Raw genomic sequence first — 23,489 nt, forward strand, 5'->3', positions numbered from 1 at the left:
CTGTGTACATTAGACCCATCCAAAAACAGCTAAGTCAAAATTAATCAATGAAAGCTATAATAATAATAAGTGGTTTCACAGTGGCACAGTTTGTAGCAATGTTGTTGGCCTTTTTTAAGGATAAAGTATAGAGAACGGATGGATGTTCTAAGTTATCAAAACAGACCTTATAAAGGCCAGTCTGCAGATACAGAACTCTATCCATTTATTCATGCTCCTGGTAATGGTGATTAAAAAGCACTGAAATACATGCATCTTTTATTCTAAAGCAAACTGTCACACTGGCAAATTGAGAAAAAATCTAATATTTAATGCATTTATTCAGTGAAGGGAAGTTGTAAAACAATGGTAAGACAAAAAAAGCAATAAGTGTTAGCACCCCTGACAAATGTATACAACTGGAACTTGTCATTAATATGTATATACCTTTCTATTATTGTGCCTGGAAAGTTTGAGCATCTCATTAAAGTGAGGCAGAGGCATATAGATGTTGGCAAGTCAGGAAATGCTTACAAGACAGCTACTTGCCCAAATGCACCCATATCTACAGTCAGAGCAATAACTAAAAAGCATAAAACAATTCATATCACTAACAAGGACGATAGATCTGGACAAGGCATCCAGATCTATCGTCAGCGCATGTGGTGAACGGGATGGTAAGAAAGGTAAGAAAACAGCCTCTAAAGGTCGCTGTTAGAAAACTAACGCAAAGAGTGGCGTCTTGGGTTTACCGTGTTATCTCCACGTCGACTGGTTCTCTGAGAAGGTATGCCAGCAAAGGCACACTTTCTGATCTAACGTCACAATTGTGTAAAAACACACGGAGCTTGCTAAGTTCTGCTAGAAAAAATTAGTTTTTCAGCAACTAACTTTGCAGGTAGGACTTCTGAGGTTAAACAAAGAATAAGCATTTAGAAAAAACAACTATTTAGTACGGTAGAATATATATGATGCTGTGGGTCTGTTTCTCTTTTGAAGGCCCTGGGAGCCTTGTTGGAGTGGGTGGCTTCATGAATCCTTTGGATCCGGATGTTTTGAATAAAACTCTGGTGCTCTCTGCGAGAAAGCTGAGAATGGGTCACTGTTGGGTCTTTTAGCAGGATAATGGTTACAAAATTATGGCCAGAAAAACACAGAAATGGTTCACCAGTAGCAAAAACGATCCACTTTCATGACTACATTAGTTCTCAGATCTAACAGCAAGGGTGGACTGGACAAGAAGAGAAAGGGTCAAAGATCCCTCGCTCTGTGCGCGCCAACCTTGTAAAAAGTTTTATTCTATTGGTTAAAGTGTTCATTTATAAAGTATTGACATGTGATTTCATGTAAAGAAAACTTTACTAGGCAATAACTAGGCATTATTTTAACTGAAATGAATTTGTCAGGTGTGCAATTTGGCAGATTAACTAAAGCAAAATGTAATTTACTGAAATTCCCATTATAAACGACAACTTGCACGTGCGACACCCCACAGATCCTAAAATCCACAGATCGGTTCTGATGAAAGGCCTTATTATTTGCTGTTTTCCTCCATTTCCCCAGTCTTTCTCTTTTGTCAGCATCAATACTCTAATGCAGATGAGGTCAACACTTCCTGCGCATACTTACGTTTCCTTGTAGTCCTTCAGCACTCTGTTGGTGTAGAACGTGGCTGCATCGTTCATCTCCTTCACGTACGGACCAGGTTTCTGACTCTGAAGACAAAAGCAAAAGAGACGCGCTCTCACGAGAAAGTCTTTCGTCATCCTGACGGCGGCGTAAACACCTCGCCTTCTCTGCAGATTTGTCTTCATTTGAGGGTAAAAGCTGAAAAGTTCACCGAGATATCCAAAAGTTCAGCATTTGGTTGATAAATTTGGGGGAAAGTGCCTTCATGACAGCAACTTACACACACTAGAGTCTGCTTTCTAGTCCCAAAGAGAGGAAACGTTCATCTCAAGATAAATTATATTTTGTTGGAAATGCTGAGACCCAACAGATGAGCAGAGTACCCTGCATACAAATGATTAGAGGCCCTGTTGAAAAATATCTCGAATCTAGACTTTATGTTCTTTCAGAATAATTTTTAACATTTCTAACTGTCTAAAGTTCAGATCCTGCCTTTTTTATTTTCTCATGATCAGATATTTTTTGTCTAATCCTTATTTTTTCATACCACAGCCACCCAGCCCAGGGCGGGAATGCTCTCGCTGACGGCTGACAGGTGGTTGAAGAGCGGACTGCCTCGGTTTCGTTCTCTGAAGTTCTGGATCTCCTGGATGTGATCGGAAATTGGTTTCAGGAGGTCTTGGAGCTCCATCTGCAAGAGCAAACACTGACATTTAAAAAAATGACAGCCAAAGGGAAGAAAATATGCAGAAAGGGGTTGAGAAGATGGCGAATTTAGTCTAATTGGACTTTTTTTCAGATCATAGTTGTCAGGACATGTAGTTCAGGGGTTCCCAAACATTTCAGCCTGCGGCCTCCAAAATTACAGTGCCGTAGACTGACGACCCCTGGCGGGTGTTTTTTTTTTTTTTTCATTATAGGGGCATTATGATAATAAAGCCATAAATAGTATTTTTAATGCGAAATATTACAAACACAGTGCAGCCTTCTCCCTGCGTTAAGATGAGGAATGTTGAGCATCTTGTAAAGTTACTTTACTTTGGCATCGGTTTCACAAATAAGGAAATACTTAATATTTTTAACATATCACCAACAAATCATCTCGGGACCTCCAAAAGGTGTCTAGCGACACCCTCGGGGGGCCGACCCCCACTTTGGGAGCCCATGATGTAATGTGTTTAAACCAACCCTGTTGATGATTTTCACCTTTATTCCACTGCCCTCCTCCCTCCGTCCACACTGTAAATCCTAAAGCAGCTCCTGGAACGGCGTCCAATTTTATAAGAAATTTTTTCCACTGGATCTTCCAGATCTTAGCTTCAGTTTAGCGCGTCTCCCAGCTCTCATCTACCCTTCCCCCATCGCTCCTTTTCTTTTCAACATTCCTCTCTGTTCATGGGGAGATCCCTGTGGCCTTGTAAGGCATCCCGCTCCTCCAGTGTTTACAGTTTACAAATCAACCCCCCCCCCCCCCCAAACCCCCCACCACCACCCCTACACTGAACTCACAGCAGTATGAAACATGTACTGTTAATTTGCTGCAGCAAAGGCTCAAAAAGGGTATCCTTTTAATCTTCTATGTGATGGAAATCACAGAAACCCTCACTGCAGCGTGAGCGTTTTAAAAATTCCCTGCATGCCTGTGTGCCGAGCAACGAAAACAAATAACAACAAAGGGGTTAATCCCCCCCATAAAGTTTAATAAAGTATAATACTTTGAACTTTCCGATCAGATGCACAGTTTCCATAAATTGAGATAAATGCTTTTTTCCCCTGCTATCCCTGCAGCGTTTATTCTCATTGAGCCACTCAGCTTTCAGTGCACAACTTCATAGGACCTTACATAAGTACAGCTATGGAGTACTTATTGGGATTTTAGGTGACAGACAAACACAAAGTGGGGCAAAGGTTTAAACTGGAACCTGAATGGCACATGATTTTTACCTTTTAACAAAAACAGACAACCAAAACAAAACAAAAACATAAAAAATCTAACAAGTATGACGTGCATTTCTATTTACCCTTGCCTGATACACTCCAGAAAATCAAATGCAACCATTTGCCTAATTGGCAAATAAGGTCCACCTGTGTGTGATTTATTTGTGTAATTTGTGTAAATTCAGATGTTATATGAAAGCCCAGGACATTTGCTAGAGAACACGAGTGAACAAACAGCTTCCTGAGGACCAAGGAGCCCAGCAGACAGGTCAGGGAGAAAGCTGTGGATAAATGTATAGCAGGTTTGGGGTATAAAACAACATCCTGCGCTTTGACCATCTCACAGAGAGCAGTTTATTTTTTATTTTATTTTATTTTATTTTTCTTTCCCTCCCTCCTTTTCTCCTTTTTGTCTTTTTCTTTCTTTTTCAGTTTAATCCATCACCTGAAAAGGGAAAGAGTATAACCTGGACTGACTGGCCAGGTAAGGAAATGATTAATCAGGGAAGCAGCCAGGAAGCCCGTGGTAACTCTGGAGGAGCTGCAGAGATCCACGGCTCATGAGGAAGGATCAATCACTAGCTGCACACTCAACTAACATGGCCTTTATTGAAGGGCCATTGTTAAAAGGAAGCCAAGACAAGTGGAACACAGCAAACATTAGGAGCCATGTCATCTGGTGAGATGCAACCAGAACTGTTCTCCGTGCAAAACGTGTGTCAGAAAACTAACACTGGAACACATCTGGGTCGAACTACGGTGGTGACGGTATCATGCTGTGGGCATGCGTCCCTGCAGTATGGACATGGAAACTGGTCACAGCTGTGCCCAATTGGAAGAGTTGTATCAGCCTGAAGTTTGTGAGTTTTATCCCAGCATCCACATGCCAGTGTGCCCTTGGACAAGGGATTTAACTCAAACTTGCCAAAGAAATCTGGTTATTGGTGTATGAATGTGTGAGTGTGGCGAATGCGCTGGGTGAATGATGACTCAAGTGCAAAATTGCTTTGGATTGTCAGTATGACTAGAAAAGTTATATATCAGTGCAGTTATTTTACTTTGTGGAGCTCAATATTGGCTAATCCTGGAAAAAACTGAGGCTGCAGAAGAGGTGATTCAAGTTCCAGCAGAATAAATAGTCTAAATATGCAGCCAGAGCTACAGTGGGGTGGGATCAACGTGTGGCTATTTATTAGAATGGCCCAGTCAAAGTCTAGTTATAATTAGTGTTGCACCGATAACATCGGACGTATCGGACGGGGCTCCGATCCAGCACTAAAATGGTGGTATTGGTATGGGCGAGTACCAACAAATAGGGCACTGATACCATTTTGATGTTTGTATGTCACTTGAACGCAGCCTTCTCTCTCCTGACTAGTATTATACATGTTATATAAGTTCATGAAAGTTGCACTATTTTGGCATTTGAGAGCCAAACTCAGGGTTTAAAAGAGATTATTCAGTTATTAATGTGATTTTACAGTCTTGCTGTTGCACTACAATTATACATGTTATAATTTCACGAATATTGCACTATTTTGGCCTTTGAGAGCCAAACGTTTATTCAACTATTGTCACCCATTCCAGGTAGGCAATAAAAAGTTCTACTACCCTAAGTAGTATGCAGTTCTTCATATATACACACTCACATCAATATCAAACAGATGGTATCGGTATCGGGGCCAAAAAATGGCATCGGCGCAACACTAGTTAAAATCCAACTGAGAATCTGCAGAAAGTTTAAATGTTCACAGAATCTCTAAATTCAATCTGAGACAACTCCAGCTTTGCAAAGCGGGTAGAGACAAACCCCCAAAAGGGAGATTTACTGGTAGCGAATGGTTAAACTAAACATTGACTCAGAGGTTCCTGAAGGCAAATGAATGCCACACCTTTCAAATTATTATTTGTAAAGAAATTGAAAATCCTGCATCATTTTACTTCCACTTCACAAATAGGCGTCATCTAAAATCCTAATAAAAAAGAAACCCCACTGACATTTGAGACTGCAATATGACAAAATGTGAATAGATTCAAAGAGCTTTAAAACTTTTCAAGGTACGGTATGATTTCGCAATCAGGAATCCTTCTGTATAAAAGACACATATTTATAAACAGACTGAACCAAAAAAAAAAAAAATTATCTGAGCGCTGTAATGCCACAGATTCTAACTTCAATCACACGGTCAGAGGGAAAAGAATAGCGATCACAGTGTTAGAGCGATGTTAATAAAAGCCTCTCATCTGTATGTGAACGTCCAAAACTTCAAACTCATGGAAACAAGCACACCCAAGTTAACAGGCCAGCCTGAGGTCACGTTACTTTCCTTGCCTTCCTTTCTCTGTGTTTGACTCCTACCTCTCTATCTCTCACACTGACAACGAGCTTAAATATAGAACATGTCCATAAAAAGTCAGAGAGCACAACAGTGGAGCGCAGGAGAGAAAGGCCAGAACTTTGTGAAATATGTGCGTGTGTGTGTGTTCGACGGGGAGAGGGTGAGAGAAAGGCGAGGGGGCACCTCCCAGATTTACACACATGGTTTTACAACTGCACTCATTTTCAGCTGCACTGAATACTCGAGCTACATAAATGTATGGTGATGAGATTTTACTTTTGAGGAGAAGGGTGGTGCGTTTTGGTGCCTCAACGTCTCCGAGCGAAAATAGGCTCAGTTCCATGCACCAAAAACAACACATACAGTACAGCTTTACAGGCTCAATGCACATTAAAGATGGACTGTTCCTCATGTTGGACACACAAAACATTACAGGAGGGAGAAATGACTGAAAACCCATGTAGCTGTATGCTAACGCTAGTGTTCTGAGACAGCCTGTAGATCCTTTGGGCACCAGTTCTGAACCTTTCTTGCTGCTGACTAAAAGTTGATTAAAATAATATAATTTTCCACCAATGGATTTTGATTTTCCACATCCTGCAACTTTCATGTCTTTTATCAGGATTTGATGTGATACAGCAACACAAGGCCCTGGATAATTGTGAAGAAGCTTCCAGGTCCCTGCTGAAGAAAACCATCCCCACACCATGATGGTACCACCGCCACCACCATATTTGATCAAAAATGAAAGAAAAGGAAAAGGATGGTCTCTATTGTGGTGGGGCAACTGTACTCTATATTTCTATTAGCAAACAGGTTTTCATTTGTAAGTTAAAAAATGTTGTTTAAAAAAAAGCATTGAAATCATTATTGCATCAGCAGTTGCGTGCATGATATTTATTTGTACAGTCAGGACCAACCTGGTGCTCTCAGAAAAGAAACCGTCCTTTTATACATGTTTTCTATTTTGCTTAAAGCTGCAATAGGTAACTTTTGTATAAATGTAATTTTTACATACTTGCTAAAACCGTCACTATGTCCTGCCAGTGAAACATGAGACAGATAATCTGTGAAAAAAAAGATCAAGCTCCTCTGACTTCTCCTAGTGGACCTACTGCCATTTGCAGAAATATGGCGCTCCCAGACAGAAACAACCAATCAGAGCCAGGAGGAATGTTTGGCTCCGATTGGTTGTTACAATGCACAACGCTACTACTGTTATTCAGGCTCAAGATTGCTGGTGGGCTGCAGCTGTGTGGCAAAATTGGTGGAAAATCAATCTGCTTTACGGGAAAACTGCCAATTTCTGGAGTGTCACCTGCTCAGAAAACAAGGACAGGCAAACACTGGAGGAGCACGGCAGACCCAGCTGTGGAGGAGGGGGCTGCAGCGCAGTGGAGAGCAAGGGGGAGAGACCTGGTCAACTATTTGCAAAAAGGCTTTGCTTTTTTACTTTTATGCATGCGTGGTTCTAGACAGGGGCCAGTGCCTGTGTAGAGCGGGTCCAGGCCCCTTTATTGAAGACATAATACTAGTTCCAGAGCCGCAAGTGCCTTTTTTAAGTGAGCTTTGTGGTTCACCTAATATATTAACTTGAAATATTGCCCTGTTTTTTTTTTTGTCATTCTTGTTTTTCTGTGCCCCCATGAAAAAAAAGGCTGGCCACACTCCAGCCCCCCTTGTAAGTTTGCTTTTATGTGAACTCATTTTAGAAACAATATTCAATCTGGGGAATATTTTAAGATTGTCTTTTTCCACCATTGGAAGGATTTTGAATTATTTGTTCTTAAATATAATATATCACATAGATCAAATGTGTTTATTTGCATTTATGTGTAAAAACATCACAAATTAGCTACTAAAGATATCTAATTATCAATGCACCCCAACACTTCTTTTCCAACCCTGGTAAAATAAATACATTTTTCATTACAGGAACATGATCTTTTTTCTGAAAAGTAAAAAATAAATAATAATCAGGTCTTTTTAACACTTTCTATATTAAGTGTGTTTATTCAGTAGGGAAAAGCTGATATTGATAAATTATTGTTTTTGAAAAACTTACTACTACTACAATTAGTGTTACCCACTAATTGTTAGTCCCATAAAAAGAATGTAACTGAAATATTTTTATTTGTACTTTTATGACAGATACTACAGTGTACTATACTCTTAAAGTTAATCAGAGTATTATTTGCCATCCTGTGTCCTTATGATGTGGATACGATGTGAACCAGATGCCCGTTCTCTTAGCCCCTCTTTAAAGTGCTCAAGGAAAATATCTCCTTGCCTAAACCTGCACATATCAACAGTCAGAGCAATATTTAATAAGTTCAAAACATGTAGAACTGTGACAAACAAGGCTGGCTGAGGGGCCATGGGGGCAGATGTGTAGTGGAGAACCGGAGCAAAGCGTGCACCTCATGCTCACTGGATCTGTGATGCTGTGGGTCCGTTTCTCTTCTTAAAGCCTGGGGAACTTTATTAGAGGCCATGGTATTATACCCTCTTTCAAACACCTGAACCTTTTTTGGTAACTATAAGGTGTTTTTTTCAGTTTAGTGGCACAGTAAACTGAAAAATTGGTCATCATTGCTTCTTTAAGCAAGACAATGATCCAAAAGCTACAGACAAAATCAACACAGTAATGGTTTATTAGACAGAAAGTCCACCATCTTCCATGGCCATCCCAGTTGCCAGACCTGAGACCTACAGAAAACCTTTAAGGTGAGCTGGAGAGGAGAGAGGACCCATGACTTTGGATGGTGGCAGGGATTCCTAAAGGGAGGTTCTGGACCCCTGGGGGGGATCACGAGAACCCCACGGTCATGAAATGATCCAAGATTTCTGACTTTACAGAGATATACTTGTTTTAATATAGCAAAGTTATGCCTTTAGTAATTGAAAAAGATTTCCTTTCTCAAAAATCTACTTTTTGACATCAGAAAACAAGTTTTTTTTTGCAAAAATATGAAATTAAAGAGTTACTCCTCCGTGGGAAATAATTTCCATCCATCCATCCATCCATCCATCCATCCATTTAATTCTGTTATTTAAAATGGTCGTAATACAAATTGGCTTTTTTATTACAAGAATAAAGACATAATATTAGGTGTACAACAATAAATAATATTTTGAAAATAAAGAATAGTAATGTCCCAGAGTCATTTGTACAATCGTTTCAAAGTCCTGACACCAATAATAATTTGACTCTGATTTGCTAAAAAGATTTAGCATTTCATTATTTGTTAAATCGATACTAAAATATAACTTTACAAGATTTTCAAATTTCCTCATTTTAACAAAGGGGGAGACTGTGTTCTCATCAAATTTTCATAAAATTACTACTACTAAAAAGTACCCCCCACTCTGCCAAAAGGGGGTCGTTGGTCTTTGCCGCAGTTATTTTGGGGGTCCCAGGCTGAGAAGTTTGGGAACCCCCCGGTTTAGAGAGATTGTGCAAAGAGGAATGGCTCCAGGTGCCTCTCAGTATTTTCCAGTCTTTTGAAAGATCATTGGAGAAGACCTGGTGACAGACGTTACGTGACTCAAGCGAGACTCTAAAAAGCAACAGGATCAAATATCAAAACATAAAACTTTATTACAGAATCCCAAGATTTTTCCATTGATGCTACATTTAGTTATTTCTCTTCATGAAACCCACACACCTTCCTTGTTTGCTTAACCAATGATCCATCAGTTTGGGAGCGCTCACTTCCTGGTGGACCCTCTGACACTGACACACAGAACCCAAACAGCTGCCCAAAGGGATGATATCATTATCACTTCTGTCACACAAAGCTTTCTCTTGCAACCCCTCTTTTCCTCTGCTGGTGAGCACGCTGGGAATGTGTTGCATTAGCAGTTTTCCTGGTCAAAGAGCAGAATAATCCCTCGGTCTGCTGGGGGAACACAGGACAGGGGACACAGACTCTCACACAGGACTGAGATACTCTTCACGAGAACCGTGTTCTTTTCTGCAGAGAGGAAATGGAAATCTTTTCCTGTAGCTTGGTAAATCAGCATTCATGGCTTTCAAATCGGCATTCAGCAGCCTGGGTGTTTTGTTTGTGCTTTCGGTAAAGAGCTCAAAATGTAGCTCTACTGTAGCCATGAATCTGCTCAAGTTTAAGCAGGATAGTGGCATTTCTTCATGCTATTGAGCATATTTAACAGCATGAAGGAGTATGAAACACTGATTATTCAGTCTGTGTCTGCTGCATAGACGTGTGGGAGGCGCTGCTACGAATGCTACAGAGCCATGGTTGTCTAATACTTCTGTTTGGAAAGTGAGATATCAAGATAACAATACATTGCTCAACATTTGAAGGGACCTTATGTATACATATGAAAAGGATATGCATTTAAGTTATCTAAGTGTCTTTTTATTATGTAAATAATGCTATTAATATAGTAATATCACAATGGTATTGTGATGCTGGTTTGGGTACATTGAAAGAATCAGTAAGCAGAGCTGTGGCAGGTAATTAATAGGGGTGTAAATCACCAGTTTTATCACCATATGGTGTTATATGGATTTGTCTGGATGACGATACGACATTTGCAGATATCACAAAGTGTTACAATGTTCAATCGATGCAAGAAATATGATATGATATCATCTAACACTATTATCTAAATTGATATCAACTCACAAAAAAAAAACAAAAAAAACAAATGGAGATAAATAAATTTGTTTTCTGTCCAAGCCGTGCACACAAATAACTGTTTTAAAGACTTTTGCCTTGTTTGGTTAAATATGATATGGCCATTTTATTTCTAAGCTCTTATAGCTGTCAGGCATCTAAATCAAACACGTATTTGTCTAATTTTGAAATACTAACAAGAATAATAATAGATGACTTGCCCACTATAGTATCATGGCTGAATTTCAAAGTAAAGGCAAATCCTAAAATGCCGATATTGATCGATATTTTCATTTAGCGTCGATGCAATTGTATCGTTAATCATTAAATCGATATATCGATGTGTATCGATGTATTGTTAGACCCCGAGTAATTAACGATTGATTTTTTTTTTTTTTTTTTTTTTTTTTTTAGAGATTCATCCAAACTTTACCATCTGCACTCTTGAAACTGACCAGGACAAATATGATAAATGACCAGTGCAACTATTCCCGCAATAATTTTTTACACACAAACCAAACCTGTTTTTTTTTTATTTTTTATAAATGACACTGAGGTTAATCACTCCCCCTGTTACAAAGCATCATGGGGTCATCAGTAGTCCAGGCAACATGTCTTACTTTCCCCCTTCGCCGCTCACTTACAGAGCAAGTTTCTGATGTGCTGGAGAAGCGTGCAGCCAAGTCTAATCTTCCACCGCCTGTAAACGGCCTCTTAGTCTTGGTCCGCTTTTGGCTCCACTGGTCTAGCTCTGACTCAGGGTTTCACTGCTGTATGTTTGTAATCGCAGGGTTTCAGGTGAAAATGTTGTGCTGTTTTACCTGCGCAGGCTCCTGGTGCGTGGCGGCCATCTGAAGGAACGCCCTCTGAGTCTGCAGCGCCTCATTCACCATCTCTGCCTGCAATGTCGCAGAGATTAACACAGATTTCTAGAAAAGCATCTGTTCGTGTAAATCGTTCTCGCATTCTCGCAAACGGACTGACATGCGCTCTCTGCTGCAGAAATGTAGATTGTGAAGCTGGCCGACATGCACACGCATAAAGATTGGGTTATTTCCAGCCATGTGAGTCCTGTGTGTGTTTGAGACCTCGAGTCGTGGGCCAGAGGAACCACCAGGGAGGTTTTCTCCATATAAGGAGCTTGAAAAACTTAAAACTAACTCAGGTTCTCAGATACACACACATCCTTCCCTCCTCCACCCGGACCAGTGATGAGACGCAGAGATAGAAACAGTCTTTGAAAGTGCAGAGAAAACACGGGCATTCATAACTCCTCTGTTCTGAAGGCCTCTTTGTTGTCTTTGGATTACTTTCAGACATTTTTTTTTAAAACCAAAACGATCCTCCACTGCAGTTTAACTAAATATGTAGGGTCAAAGTTTTGCTTTCCCTCTATCGTAGGCAAAATTGTTGCCATTATGCACAAATCTGCACACCGCAGACCTCCCACGTACACTTCAGGACCTTTCAGCTGTCCAGACATGTGTGTCTATCAAAGAGTGAGATCTGGAGAGGAACAACCCTGAATGTTTATACGCTGCTGTCCAGTGAAATGATGCCTGAATCCACTCCACTTTGCCCAACAGTGATCTGTTTAGAGAAGAGCCAATCTGAAGAGCTTTTTGTTCACCCTGACAATGTAATTTATTAACAAAGTGGTCCAGAACGAGATTTCCTTAAAATATTTCTTCATCTACCAACCTGCCTAGCAGATGAGTGATTTCTCTTTTCATTCATGCATTGCATGCAAACACTTATTTAGTCCCCTGTTCAGCTGTTATGTGGGGTACCACAGGGCTCGATTCTCGGATCTCTGCTATTTTCCATGCATTTCTTTCCTATTAGAATAATAAACGTTTTTCCGATCTTCCACCCTATTGTTGTGCAGTCACGTACACATAATTATCCCATCAAATGATTCTCTCAGTCCCACCTGAGTGGTGGATATTTGCAGCTCATCCAGAGTTTCCATTGCATTCTTATATGAAAATTACCACTACAGTGGCTAAAGTCCATGTTAATACTCTGCTATGCACTTCAGCTATCTCTCAGATCCCGTAAATGTCAGTCTGCATTCTGTAAAGCAATATTGCGTCTTCTGTCATCCTGTTGCCATAATTACACCAAAACCAGCTTCTGATTTACTGATCAGTCCCGCTAGACCAGGGGTGTCAAACATACGGCCCGCGGGCCGGTTCCAGCCCACCAAACAATTTAGTCCAGCCCGGTGGCTAAACGCATTATCATTATAAAAAAAAAAAAATTTTTTTTTTCTTTTTTTCCAGTGTCCTGTCTGACAATGTGGCAATAAGGATTGTTGCATTCTTAATGGCATTCTTAATGCCAAAAAGAGCTAATCAGATTTGACTTTCACAAGTGGAGCAGTACTGCTTTTGACATAGTGATTTATGAATGTGAATAGTTTTATTATGATTCATGCAGGGAATATCTCAAATTATATGGACACTACAAGGGGAAAGTAGGAGAGGAAAGGAAGAACAACAAGACAAAAGAAAAGGTCAAAGAAAGAGGAGATAAAAGGAAGAAAATGATAAAACAATTCCTGAAAAAAACATGTACTTCGTTTAATTGAAAATCTGCAGTTCCTATATTGTCCACGAGGGGCGCTGTGTTTTAATCAACAGATGGTAGCACTGAGCTTCAGATGTGGAAAATTTATTTTAAATAATTTCTTAATTTGTATTTGTTTGATGTATTTTGTCATGCAGGACAGTGTTTTTAAGTTCCAAAAAATGTGAATAAATGTTTTTCAACATTGTACAATCACTGTGATCAGTTCTTATGCATAATGCACAAATAAATGTTTAACTGAGTAAAAGTATTGTTGAAATTGCACATACTTTTCTTAAAAATGCTGAGGTTATTCATAATATATTGTGTAAAAGTGAAATTCATTTAATATAAAAATCAACAACAAGTCCACTTTTATTAGTTATATTTAATCTTGCAATGAGTTTACGCGTGTGGCCCTCTTGAGATCAGATTAAGCTGAATGCGGCCCCTCAACCAAAATGAGTTTGACACCCCTGCTCTATATCATGGGTCACCAGCACCGTGCCCGCGGGCATCGGGTAGCCCTCAAAGACCAAAGGTGGTGCTGACGAGCCTGCTCTAAAAATCGCAAAAATATTTTTATTTCATTGCTTTGATCATGTTTGCGTCTATATACATTTAAAATGACAATATAAAAAATAAAAGTATTCAAATATGTTTAGGTTTTATAAAGTTAAGGTGAACTCTTCACACTTCAAAGGTAAGTACTGGTAGCCCTTTATGTGGCACAGTACCAGTGAAGTAGCTCTCAGTTTCAAAAAGGTTGGTGCCCCCTGCTCCAGACAACTCCTCTTCCAAAACCTTACAAAATTAGCAATCATGTTCAGGAAGACCTGCCTAGAGAATGAGCCGACCAGAATCCAAAGAAAGTTTGGAGACAGACCTTAAGACAACTTTAAACGACTGAGAGAAAAATCGGACGCCTTAGAGATTATAGATTAGGAAATTTGAGGTGTTTTAAAACATTTTTACAACAGCTGGGGATTGGGAAATATACTTAAAACACTTTCTTCATAGGAAATCGTGGGACTGAGCAATGTCCAAAATGTATTTTCATTTTTTTTTATTTTAAATCATGCTTTTTGTTCATATCACATACTATTCATTATCAAATTCTTAATCTGTAACTGTGTGAGGCAATAAAACGACAATGTTCTTGTTTAATACAGTTTTATGTAAATAAAGTGGCTTAGCTTGACTATTGGAATGACCTATTGCGTAATGTACAGACTTACATGTTTCTCCACTTCAGTTCCTATAGCTCTGCTGCAGTTCAGATAATCTGACAGTGGACCTTTCAGCAGCACGTCAAAGACCTCCACACTCTGACCTGAAATCACAAACAGACAAATCCTCTGTTCATTTACTCAGCCTGACTTCAGAGCAGCAGAAGCATGCTAGGCGGTATGTTTTGAAGACTTTGAAGCACAGACTCACCTCCGTCTATGCCATTGACACAGTTCCCATTAGCCACTTTGCTGGATGCCAGGATTGTGACGGACATTTCCTCAAGGGAAGTCACAGCACGCTCCAACCGCTGCATTAAATCCTCCATGGTGACGATCCTGGAAACAAAAGCAGACATGAATTGTTTCAGGGATTTTGACATTAAAAGAAAATCTTTTTAAACTAGGTTTTCCTAAAGACATCAATGTGGCTGATGCAGCTTGCGCGTTTTCGCAGGCTTTGGCAGTCGACATGTAAATCCTTCTTATAGTTTAGAAGGCATTGGAAGCAAAAAGAAGAAACCAGCAGATTTCTAAAGTATTCATATTCATTCACATTGATTCATATTCACAAAAAAAAAATATGTGCATTATATTGAGATTTTATGTGATAGACCAACACAAAATGGAGTATAATTGTGAAGATGAAGGAATATGGAACATGGTTTTCAAAGATTTGAACAAATATTAATTTCCTTCTACTGTGATACCCCAAAATTAAATCTAGAGTGACCAATCAGGAGTTAGCAAACCGACTCCCACTGCCTCAGACGACATTAGTGAACAAACAGCTTCCTAAAGGCCAACGAGCACTGCAGACAGGTCAGGGCAAATGTTGTGGAGAAATTTAAAGCTGGGTTAGGTTCTAAAATATTATTCCAGTCTTGAACACCTCATGGATTATTGTTCAATCCATCATTTGGAAATAACACAAGTTTGGTAGAATTGCAAACCTACCAAGACATGGCTGCCCATCAAAACAGACAGCAGAGAGATCATTCTGACCCAATCTGAATAAAATCTGATTGAATTTGACTTTGGAAAGTGCCTTGAGATGACATGTTTCATGAATTGGGGCTATATAAATAAAATTGGATTGAATTGAACTGAATTGAATTGAATTGAATTATTCAGAGAAGCAGCCAAGCGACCCATGGTAACTCTGGAGAAGCTGCAGATATCCACAGCTCAGGTGGGAGAGTGTGCCAACAGGAAACTAGTCCTCCCATCCACAGATCTGACATGTATGGAGGAGCGGTAAAGAAGGCCGCCATTGTAAATAGAAAACCAGTCATGCTTCCAGTTTGCTAAAAAACCATGTCGGGGATACAGGAAACAATTGGAAAGAGCTGTTCTGACCAGGTCAGACTGTTTTATTTCCTAAATGCAAAGTTCTGTATGGTCAAAATTCATCACACTGATGAAAAGTGCCTTTCATGGCAGAAAACCAACACTGGACACTCCATCTCCTCTGTGAAACATGGTGGTGGCAGCATGTTGCTGTGGGAATGCTTGTCTCGGCTGCAGGGACAGAGAAGCTGGTCAGAGTTGATGGGAAGACGGAAGGAGGTAAACACAGGACAACCTGAGGAAAAGAAAATGTCAGAGGCTGCAGAAGACTTGGGGCTGGGATGGAGGCCCATCTTCCAGCAGGATAATCATCCTAATGATACGTCATGGTTCTCATCAAAGCATATTCATGTGTTATAATGGTGGATCAAAGTCCAGACATAAATCCAATTGAGTATCAGTGGCACTGATACTCAATTGGAGTATCAGACTTTACAACTATAGATTACTTTATGTTAAACTATCATATAGAATAAACAATTACCAAAAAATACATAAAAGTTTGAGGTTGCAGCAAAAGGTGAAAAGGTTTAAGGGATATAAATGCATCTGAAAGACACTATATATTCCAACATTACTGGCACATGTTCATTGTATGAAAACCAAGAGTAAAGATTAAAATCCTAAACTGATTACGTTTAATATTTACTGATACCGACACATGGCTTAGATTTAGAGCTTAGATAACTGTTAATTTAAAATAAAATGTCCCCCCCCCCACACTGACCAGCCATAAGGCTCTTCCCCAGACAATGCAGGCCCGTTTCCAATATTTATCAGCCAGCCAGGAGGGAATTCAATACACCGCATGTTTATGCAAACTACGGCTGTGTAACACACACTCTCCAATCTACCACCTGCCACCTTCAACACACTGTCCTCTACAACAAGAGCAACATATTTATTTTCCAGAAAGGTTTTAAAAACACACAAAAGGAGGATCGAGGTGATTCAGACTCAATAAATGCTCCCTGTCTGGTAATTTCATCTGATAATAATGGGCTATGAGCAGCAAACATGCCCTGATGGGTGTCGTTGAGTCACCTATCTGGAGAAGTCTCCCTGCAGTGACACATGCCTGTGGTAAGACTCAGATGTTATTTCTGCTCCGCGGGGCCACCACAACACGCCCCCAAGAACGCCGCAAACCTGGAGAGCTGCAGCTAGGATTACAACAGTAACCACTGAGGCGAACTGAGAGAAAAAAACAATGAGTCAGGGGGACCAAATTCATTTCAACCCCACTTCATACAACATGTGGGGTAAAAATGACTTAGGAACGTGTTTCTGAGAAGGATTTAACATAAACCGAACACAAAACAGATAGAGAAAGAAAAGTCTTAAAGGTTGTTTTAATTTATTTCCTGAAACTCTTATTTTTTCCTTTTTTTATGCTGAACGATTTAACTTTAATGTATGGATCCTTTGGTTATACAAAAGTTCCCATTCTAAAGGGAGGAACTAGTCTCCTAATGTAACAAACAGCTTAGCAAAAATTATTGCAACATGCCCCAAAGAGTCTCTTCCCATTTAGTTAGTTTAAGAAGACCAGTTTAAATTCGACATATCATGCAAATTACACCTTTTTAGCCCTTAAGTACATTTTGTTGTGTACTTGAAGTCTCCAGGAATGCAGAAAATTTGAGTGGAGTCTATTCTGCGTAGATATTCTTTTTGGGTCATATTTTTTAAACTGTTCAGTTACCTCTCTTCTCTGTTATGCTTTTTTTTTACAATTACATCACAGTTTTTGCAGTGGACCTGCTAAACAAGGTCTTGAACTTCTAGGTAACCAATTTCAAATTCCACCGTTTTTATTTCTCGGACCGATTTTTTAGTCCAAGCTGAAGGGTCCCGAAGTGGAATGTGAAAAAAAAAATACTAATGTATATCAGCTGACTTTATTGATTATTGGCAGACTTAATAAGGAGAACTTGTAAAATTCGATAAGTGACCATCTATGGATGAATTAATTTGATCATATTTGACTGATGTTAAAAATACCTTAGAGCTGACAGACTTATTTGATAGTTCCACGGTGTTATATTCTTCTATTTTGAGCATCTTACGAAGCGTTGATGACCAATAAACTTTTCCACATTTTATCAAGTTACAGCCACAAACTTTCAAAGCACATTATTGGGATTTTATGCGATCACGGTGAAAATATATAAAGATTGGCCATGCAGACATGGCTGTCCATTTAAATTGAAAGGCGGGGGAAAAAAGAACAAGCAATCAACGATAACGTCGGAGGAGCTGCAGAGATCCAAAGCTCAGGTCAGGTGGGAGATCCTTTCCACGGGTCAACTATTAGCGGTGGACTCCACCAATATGCTCTGCATTAAAAAGTGGTGAGAGAAATATCCATAGAAAAAGCGATTGCTGGAAGAAAGCAATGAGAAGTCTGGTTTTGAAGTGTACCACAAGCCATGCAGGGACAGTCAACGTGTGGAAGAATATACTCTGACCAGATGAATCCAAAAGGTATTTTTTTTACCGCATACATTAAAAATATTTTGTATAGTGAGAAACTAATACAGTATAGCACCCTGAACACACCATCACCATCGTAAAACATGGTTGTGGGAGCATAATGCTGTGGGGATGCCTTTGTTTATGGATATGGCTAAATACAAGACGATCCTGGAAGAAAAAAAAAACTGTTAGAGGCTGTTACAGACTGGGGCGGGGGGTTCACCTTCCAGCAGGGCAACATTCCTAAACATACAGCCAGATGGAAGGATTTGATCAGAGCAAAGAAAGGTTAGAAAGGCCTAGTCAAAGCCCGGACTTTATTCCAATTAAGAATCTGTGGCAAGACTTGAAGATCAATTCATGACGGTCTCCGTCCAGTCTGACTGAGCCTGAGTTATTTTGTGCAGAACATCAGTCTCTAGATGCTTAAAACTGGTACAGACATACATGTACCCTAATCTATTTGCAATGAAAGCTAATTGCGTCAGTATTGACTCAGGGGGCTGAATACAAATGCACCTCACACTTTTGAGAGTTTTATCCATAAAAAAAGGAACATCATGTATCTGCTGCGCAATAAAATTACTTAAAGTCTGTGGTTGTAATGGGACAAAATGCGAAATAGAGCATGGACTATAAATACTTTTCCAAGGCACTGCATGTTTCTGTATCTTACTACTGCTCATATTTTGCACAAATAGCCCAGAAATACAAACACCCAGCATCCGAACTGATCTCGTTGCCAGTCGGCCAGATTCTCCATGGTGATGTAAGGACTCCTCCAGTTGTGGTTTTGTTAGCTTTTGTGTGGTTTTTAATATTAATGAAGCCATTCGACAATCAGCTTTCTGCTTGTTCCAGAAAAACTGTGAAACAAGTAAGAGAAGTTATGGCTGTAAAGATTTCTGTGTTTTGCTGTATTTTTGCATTTTTGCCACTCCATCTGTGCTCACAAGTGTGGTTCAGGGTGCCAAAATGTAAAGATGGAAAAGCCAATAGCTGAGAAAGCAAAACAGATTTCAGTTTTGGATCCTGCAGCCTGGCATGTGATCTTTGGGTCTATATTGGGCCACAGCCTGCCATTTGCTGCAAAGCGGCCTCTGCAAGATGGTCTAATGTAGGCCTCTCTGGGACAATGAGAGCATAAACTATTGAGAAAACATTGTGTATTGTGCTTAAACCCACAATGTCTATCAACTGTAGCATGACAATTATAAAAACATTTGAAGGGGGAAATACCAGTGATGCAGGACATTAAAATCAACCAAATATGATCCAAAAAGAGAAAAAGGATGAATAAAAAAAAAATCTAATGAGCAATATCTTTGTGCAGTGAAGAACAATTACGGCACATACATGATTCAATTAGGCGGTATCGGAAGAATCCTGCGAATAAAATAATATCATAAAATAAGGGTTTAAAACAGATTTAATTAATAATGTCCCAAATGTATGACATCATTGTGAGGATAATTCTAAATAAAAATATCTACAAAGAAAACATTGTGCATTTATGTATTGTCCAGTTGGAACAACACATTAACCAAAGGCAGACACCAGCTCATCTATTCCTTAAAAAAATTGTAAAACTGAACTTTTAGGGAATCATAGACTTTAGTTTCTCAGATCTGAAGCTCCCAGGTTGATCCAAACTGAACAATAGCTAAACTTAACTTTCCATTTTTTTCCCCAATACACAAACCTTGTTTCTTATTGTAAAGGTGCAGCATTATAAAAGGTGCTTTGGACTTTTACTACCTCTTAAATTTGAAGTTTCCTTATTGTCTTGCCATAAAATCACCCAGTGGGACAAGGAAAATATAATGAATCAAATGCATCCACATGGCAGAATAATAAGAGAAAACGTGAAGCAGTGAAGATGTTTGCCGATTTGCGCAGAGACGCGCACATCTCCACCCACCAGTGCAGGACCCCCTGCCCCTCTGCTCCTCCCTGTCGTTGGCTAAAGTCTATCTAAAACATCCTGCAAGAAACGGCTTACCTCCTTCCTTTGCTCCTTTGCAGTAAATTTCTGGCGCGGCGTTAAGTTGGATTTGTCAGTATTTCCCACTGGTTTGTTCGGGGCTGGTGCGCTGTCACCATGCGGTCCAGCGCGTCCTCCTCTCTCGGCTGTGCGCAGCTCCAGTCGCGCTCTTTCCGGGATGTCCTAATTAAGCAACACGCTGAACCCGAGAGCCTCAGAGACCCAGACCCGGACTGTGACTCAGTGAAAAGCCCCTCTGAAGGGGGCAGACGGCTTGAAAGCTCTGCTAAAAATAGACGCGGGTGGCAGTTTCTGCACTCATCTGAAGCAATGCTCCTCTAACCTTCATGCGAGCCATTACTGTAGACTCTTGCAAGTCAGAATCCACATGGGACTGGCTGCTTTTCCAAACGCAGCTCAAAATATTTTACATTCTGATCAAGAGCCAGTAAAAAATGAAAAACAAGAAAAAGAAAGAGAATAAATGACTCAGTTTATAAGGTTTGGATCGTTTCATAGAGTATTGTAACATGTGTCTTTACATTGGTATCCACATTGCCTGATTTTTTTCATGACATAGCAGTGAACGAGTCACTAATATGAAAAACAGGAACATAAACCTCCATCTAAAAATATTTCTGAGGATTGATGTTGCTGCAGGACAAAAGCAGTACCCCAAAAGAAGAAGGCTGGTCGGATGAGAGCGTTTTGCATACGTGTGCCATGTGACGACACCATCCCCATGGAGAGACATGGTGATGGCGGTATCATTGTTTAGCAGTTCTTTCCTTCAGCGGAGATAGGGAAGCTTGCTGGAGATGATTTGAAGACGGATGGAGATAAATACGGGATGATCCTGGACAAAAAACTGTAAGAGGTGGCCAATGATCTGACACTGTGGTGGAGGTTTGCCTTCCAGCAGGACAGTGACCCTGAACATAGAGCTATAGTTCACAAATGGAATTAGATTACATTATATTACAATTTAGATGGCTGCATATTCATGTGTTATAATGACTTGGTCCAAGTGCAGGTCTAAATCCAAATGAAAATCTGCCACCAGCCTTGGAAATGTTCACACATGCTCTTTCTCCAGCCTGACTGAGATATTTTTGCAAAGAACGGGCAGAAATCTCTGTCTCCAGATGCGCAAAGCCTTTTTTAGTAGGGTTACCAGCATAGACATAATATAAGAGTAGACGCGTCATTGGGCGGGTTCTGCCTATGCTGCGATGCGTCAGGGCGTCCGCCATCTTAAATGTGGCAAATCTGCAGTTACTCAGTCACTTAAACAGTATCGGAGGGACTTTAATCTCTGAATATACTTTGTATTCGTAGTATTTTGTTTGTAATATTACAAGTTTATTTTCGTATCCCTTTAGCTTCATTCTCCTGAATTTATTCTCCTAAAGAATAAAAATATTTAAAATAATCTAACTTGGCCCTATTACTCCAGGAGTGAAATAATTCTGCAAACTGTGATTATTCTGGAAATGTTCCCCCTTAATTCTCATAATATGATGTTTTTTTCATAACATTATCACTTTTGTGTTTGTTTGTTTATTTTTACTTTATTGACCTAGGACTTTTTTTTCTCACATTAATTTTACCTCTTTAATACTCACCCAAAAAGTCTGTTCCTAAAGGTTCACGTGTGACACGGTTTTATGAAATAATGAAGACCACAATGTTTAGATTTAACAAATTGATCCTTATATTCATAACACATACACACACACACACACACACACATATATATATATATATATATATATATATATATATATATATATATATATATATATATATATATATATATATATATATATATATATGTGTGTGTGTGTGTGTGTGTGTGTGTGTATTTATTGCAGCACAGGAATGAGGCATCTTCTCTGATCCACGTTCACAATAGCAGAACTCAACTTTTTTTCTGCCACATACAATATGGCGGTGACGTTGACGTGCGAACCTGCGCCCTATGACGCGTCTACGTATATATGTCTGTGGTTACCAGACGTCCCTGATTTCTAGAAAAAGTCCCCATTTTGGGCAACCTGTGCCCAGCAAATAACCTTGCCAAGTATAGGCTGAACTCTTGCGGGATCTTTGAATTCACAAAAACAAGAGAATTTTGTCCTGTTCCTGCCTTAATTGGTAGGGACAGAAGTAAAAACGGTTTGGACCGATCACATTGCAGTACAATGGTTTAAGGCGGGACATACCAGCTGTAACAAAAGCAATAGCTGCCGAGCCCGCAGCTGAAGCAAAAATAAACATGGCAGCACAGGAGGACGCACGTAGCTTCTGCTATCACATCTGCTTGGTAAGAATTACCAAGTACTAGCTTACCTTCTCATGACGTCTGCTGCTGACATTTGAATTTGATACCGTGATTGGCTAAAACCAACCTTTGGTAGGCGGGCACTAGTTGTCGCTTCGGCCAATCAGCTTGGAAAGTTCTGCTGAATGTCCCTCCTTTCCTCAAACAGATTTGATGGAAGTAGACCACTGAGCTATATTATACACTGGAGTGCTAATAGCCCGCTGTTAGAACGAGCCGCTTTGCCGCCATATTGGTAGTCCCTATTTTCCTCCAGTAACTAGGGAATATGTGCGCTACAGCATCAAATAACGAGGATTTTCTCATGTTCAGGGGGGAATTAAAACTTGAAAATGTCAAATACCATATACTTTTATGTTATGTTCTAAAACTATCAAGTACTAAGAAATTATGTGCTGAAATATTTAGCATTTATTTATTTAAATATATATATAGCTATACATAACATTTATAAATATATAAATAACAATATACAAAAACATATATTTACATATATGTATACATACATACATATATATATATATATATATATATATATATATATATATATATATATATATATATATATATACATATACACATACATACATATATATATTTAATATGAATAACATGTAAAATATTTTAGCACCTAATTTCCTAGTAGTTGATAGTGTTAGTACATCCACTGACTGTAGAATTACCTGTGAAACGTTTTCACTCAGCCAGAAAACTGCTTGTTGTTGCAACCAAATCCTATGGGATTCTGTGAGAGTAGGGAATAGCAAGATGGCGACCAGTGACTTTAGGTTTTCAGCAAAATCAGCACTCCAGTGTATAATATAGCTCAGTGGAGCAGACCCAGATTGGTAATGTGCAGAACGTAGAGCGCTACACATCATCAGTCTGGCTGGCCAGGTTACCTGGCAAAGGCTTTCCCCAGAAATGTCCCCAGTTTCAGGGTTTTATGATTAAGAAAAAAAAAGTTGTGTACAGCGAGAGCTATTAAGGTAGCTGGTTGTT

The 23,489-nt window shown here is 39.5% G+C and overlaps 1 protein-coding gene across 1 annotated transcript in view; it reads right to left on the reverse strand.

Moving 5' to 3' along the window:
* cap2 (cyclase associated actin cytoskeleton regulatory protein 2) overlaps window positions 1-20,377 on the reverse strand; it is a 28,376-nt gene extending 7,999 nt beyond the window's left edge. Inside the window, exons 1-6 of the mRNA XM_012868561.3 lie at window positions 20,162-20,377; window positions 14,543-14,670; window positions 14,341-14,435; window positions 11,353-11,430; window positions 2,156-2,299; window positions 1,609-1,694 (exon numbers count right to left, since the gene is read on the reverse strand). Of these exons, the coding sequence (XP_012724015.2) occupies window positions 1,609-1,694; window positions 2,156-2,299; window positions 11,353-11,430; window positions 14,341-14,435; window positions 14,543-14,660 (521 nt within the window). The 5' untranslated portion in view covers window positions 14,661-14,670; window positions 20,162-20,377. The remainder of the gene's footprint in view (window positions 1-1,608; window positions 1,695-2,155; window positions 2,300-11,352; window positions 11,431-14,340; window positions 14,436-14,542; window positions 14,671-20,161) is intronic.
* Between the last annotated feature and the right edge of the window lie 3,112 nt (window positions 20,378-23,489).

Source organism: Fundulus heteroclitus, chromosome 13 (assembly GCF_011125445.2).
Source record: "Fundulus heteroclitus isolate FHET01 chromosome 13, MU-UCD_Fhet_4.1, whole genome shotgun sequence".
In the NCBI taxonomy this organism is placed as follows: Eukaryota; Metazoa; Chordata; class Actinopteri; order Cyprinodontiformes; family Fundulidae; genus Fundulus; species Fundulus heteroclitus.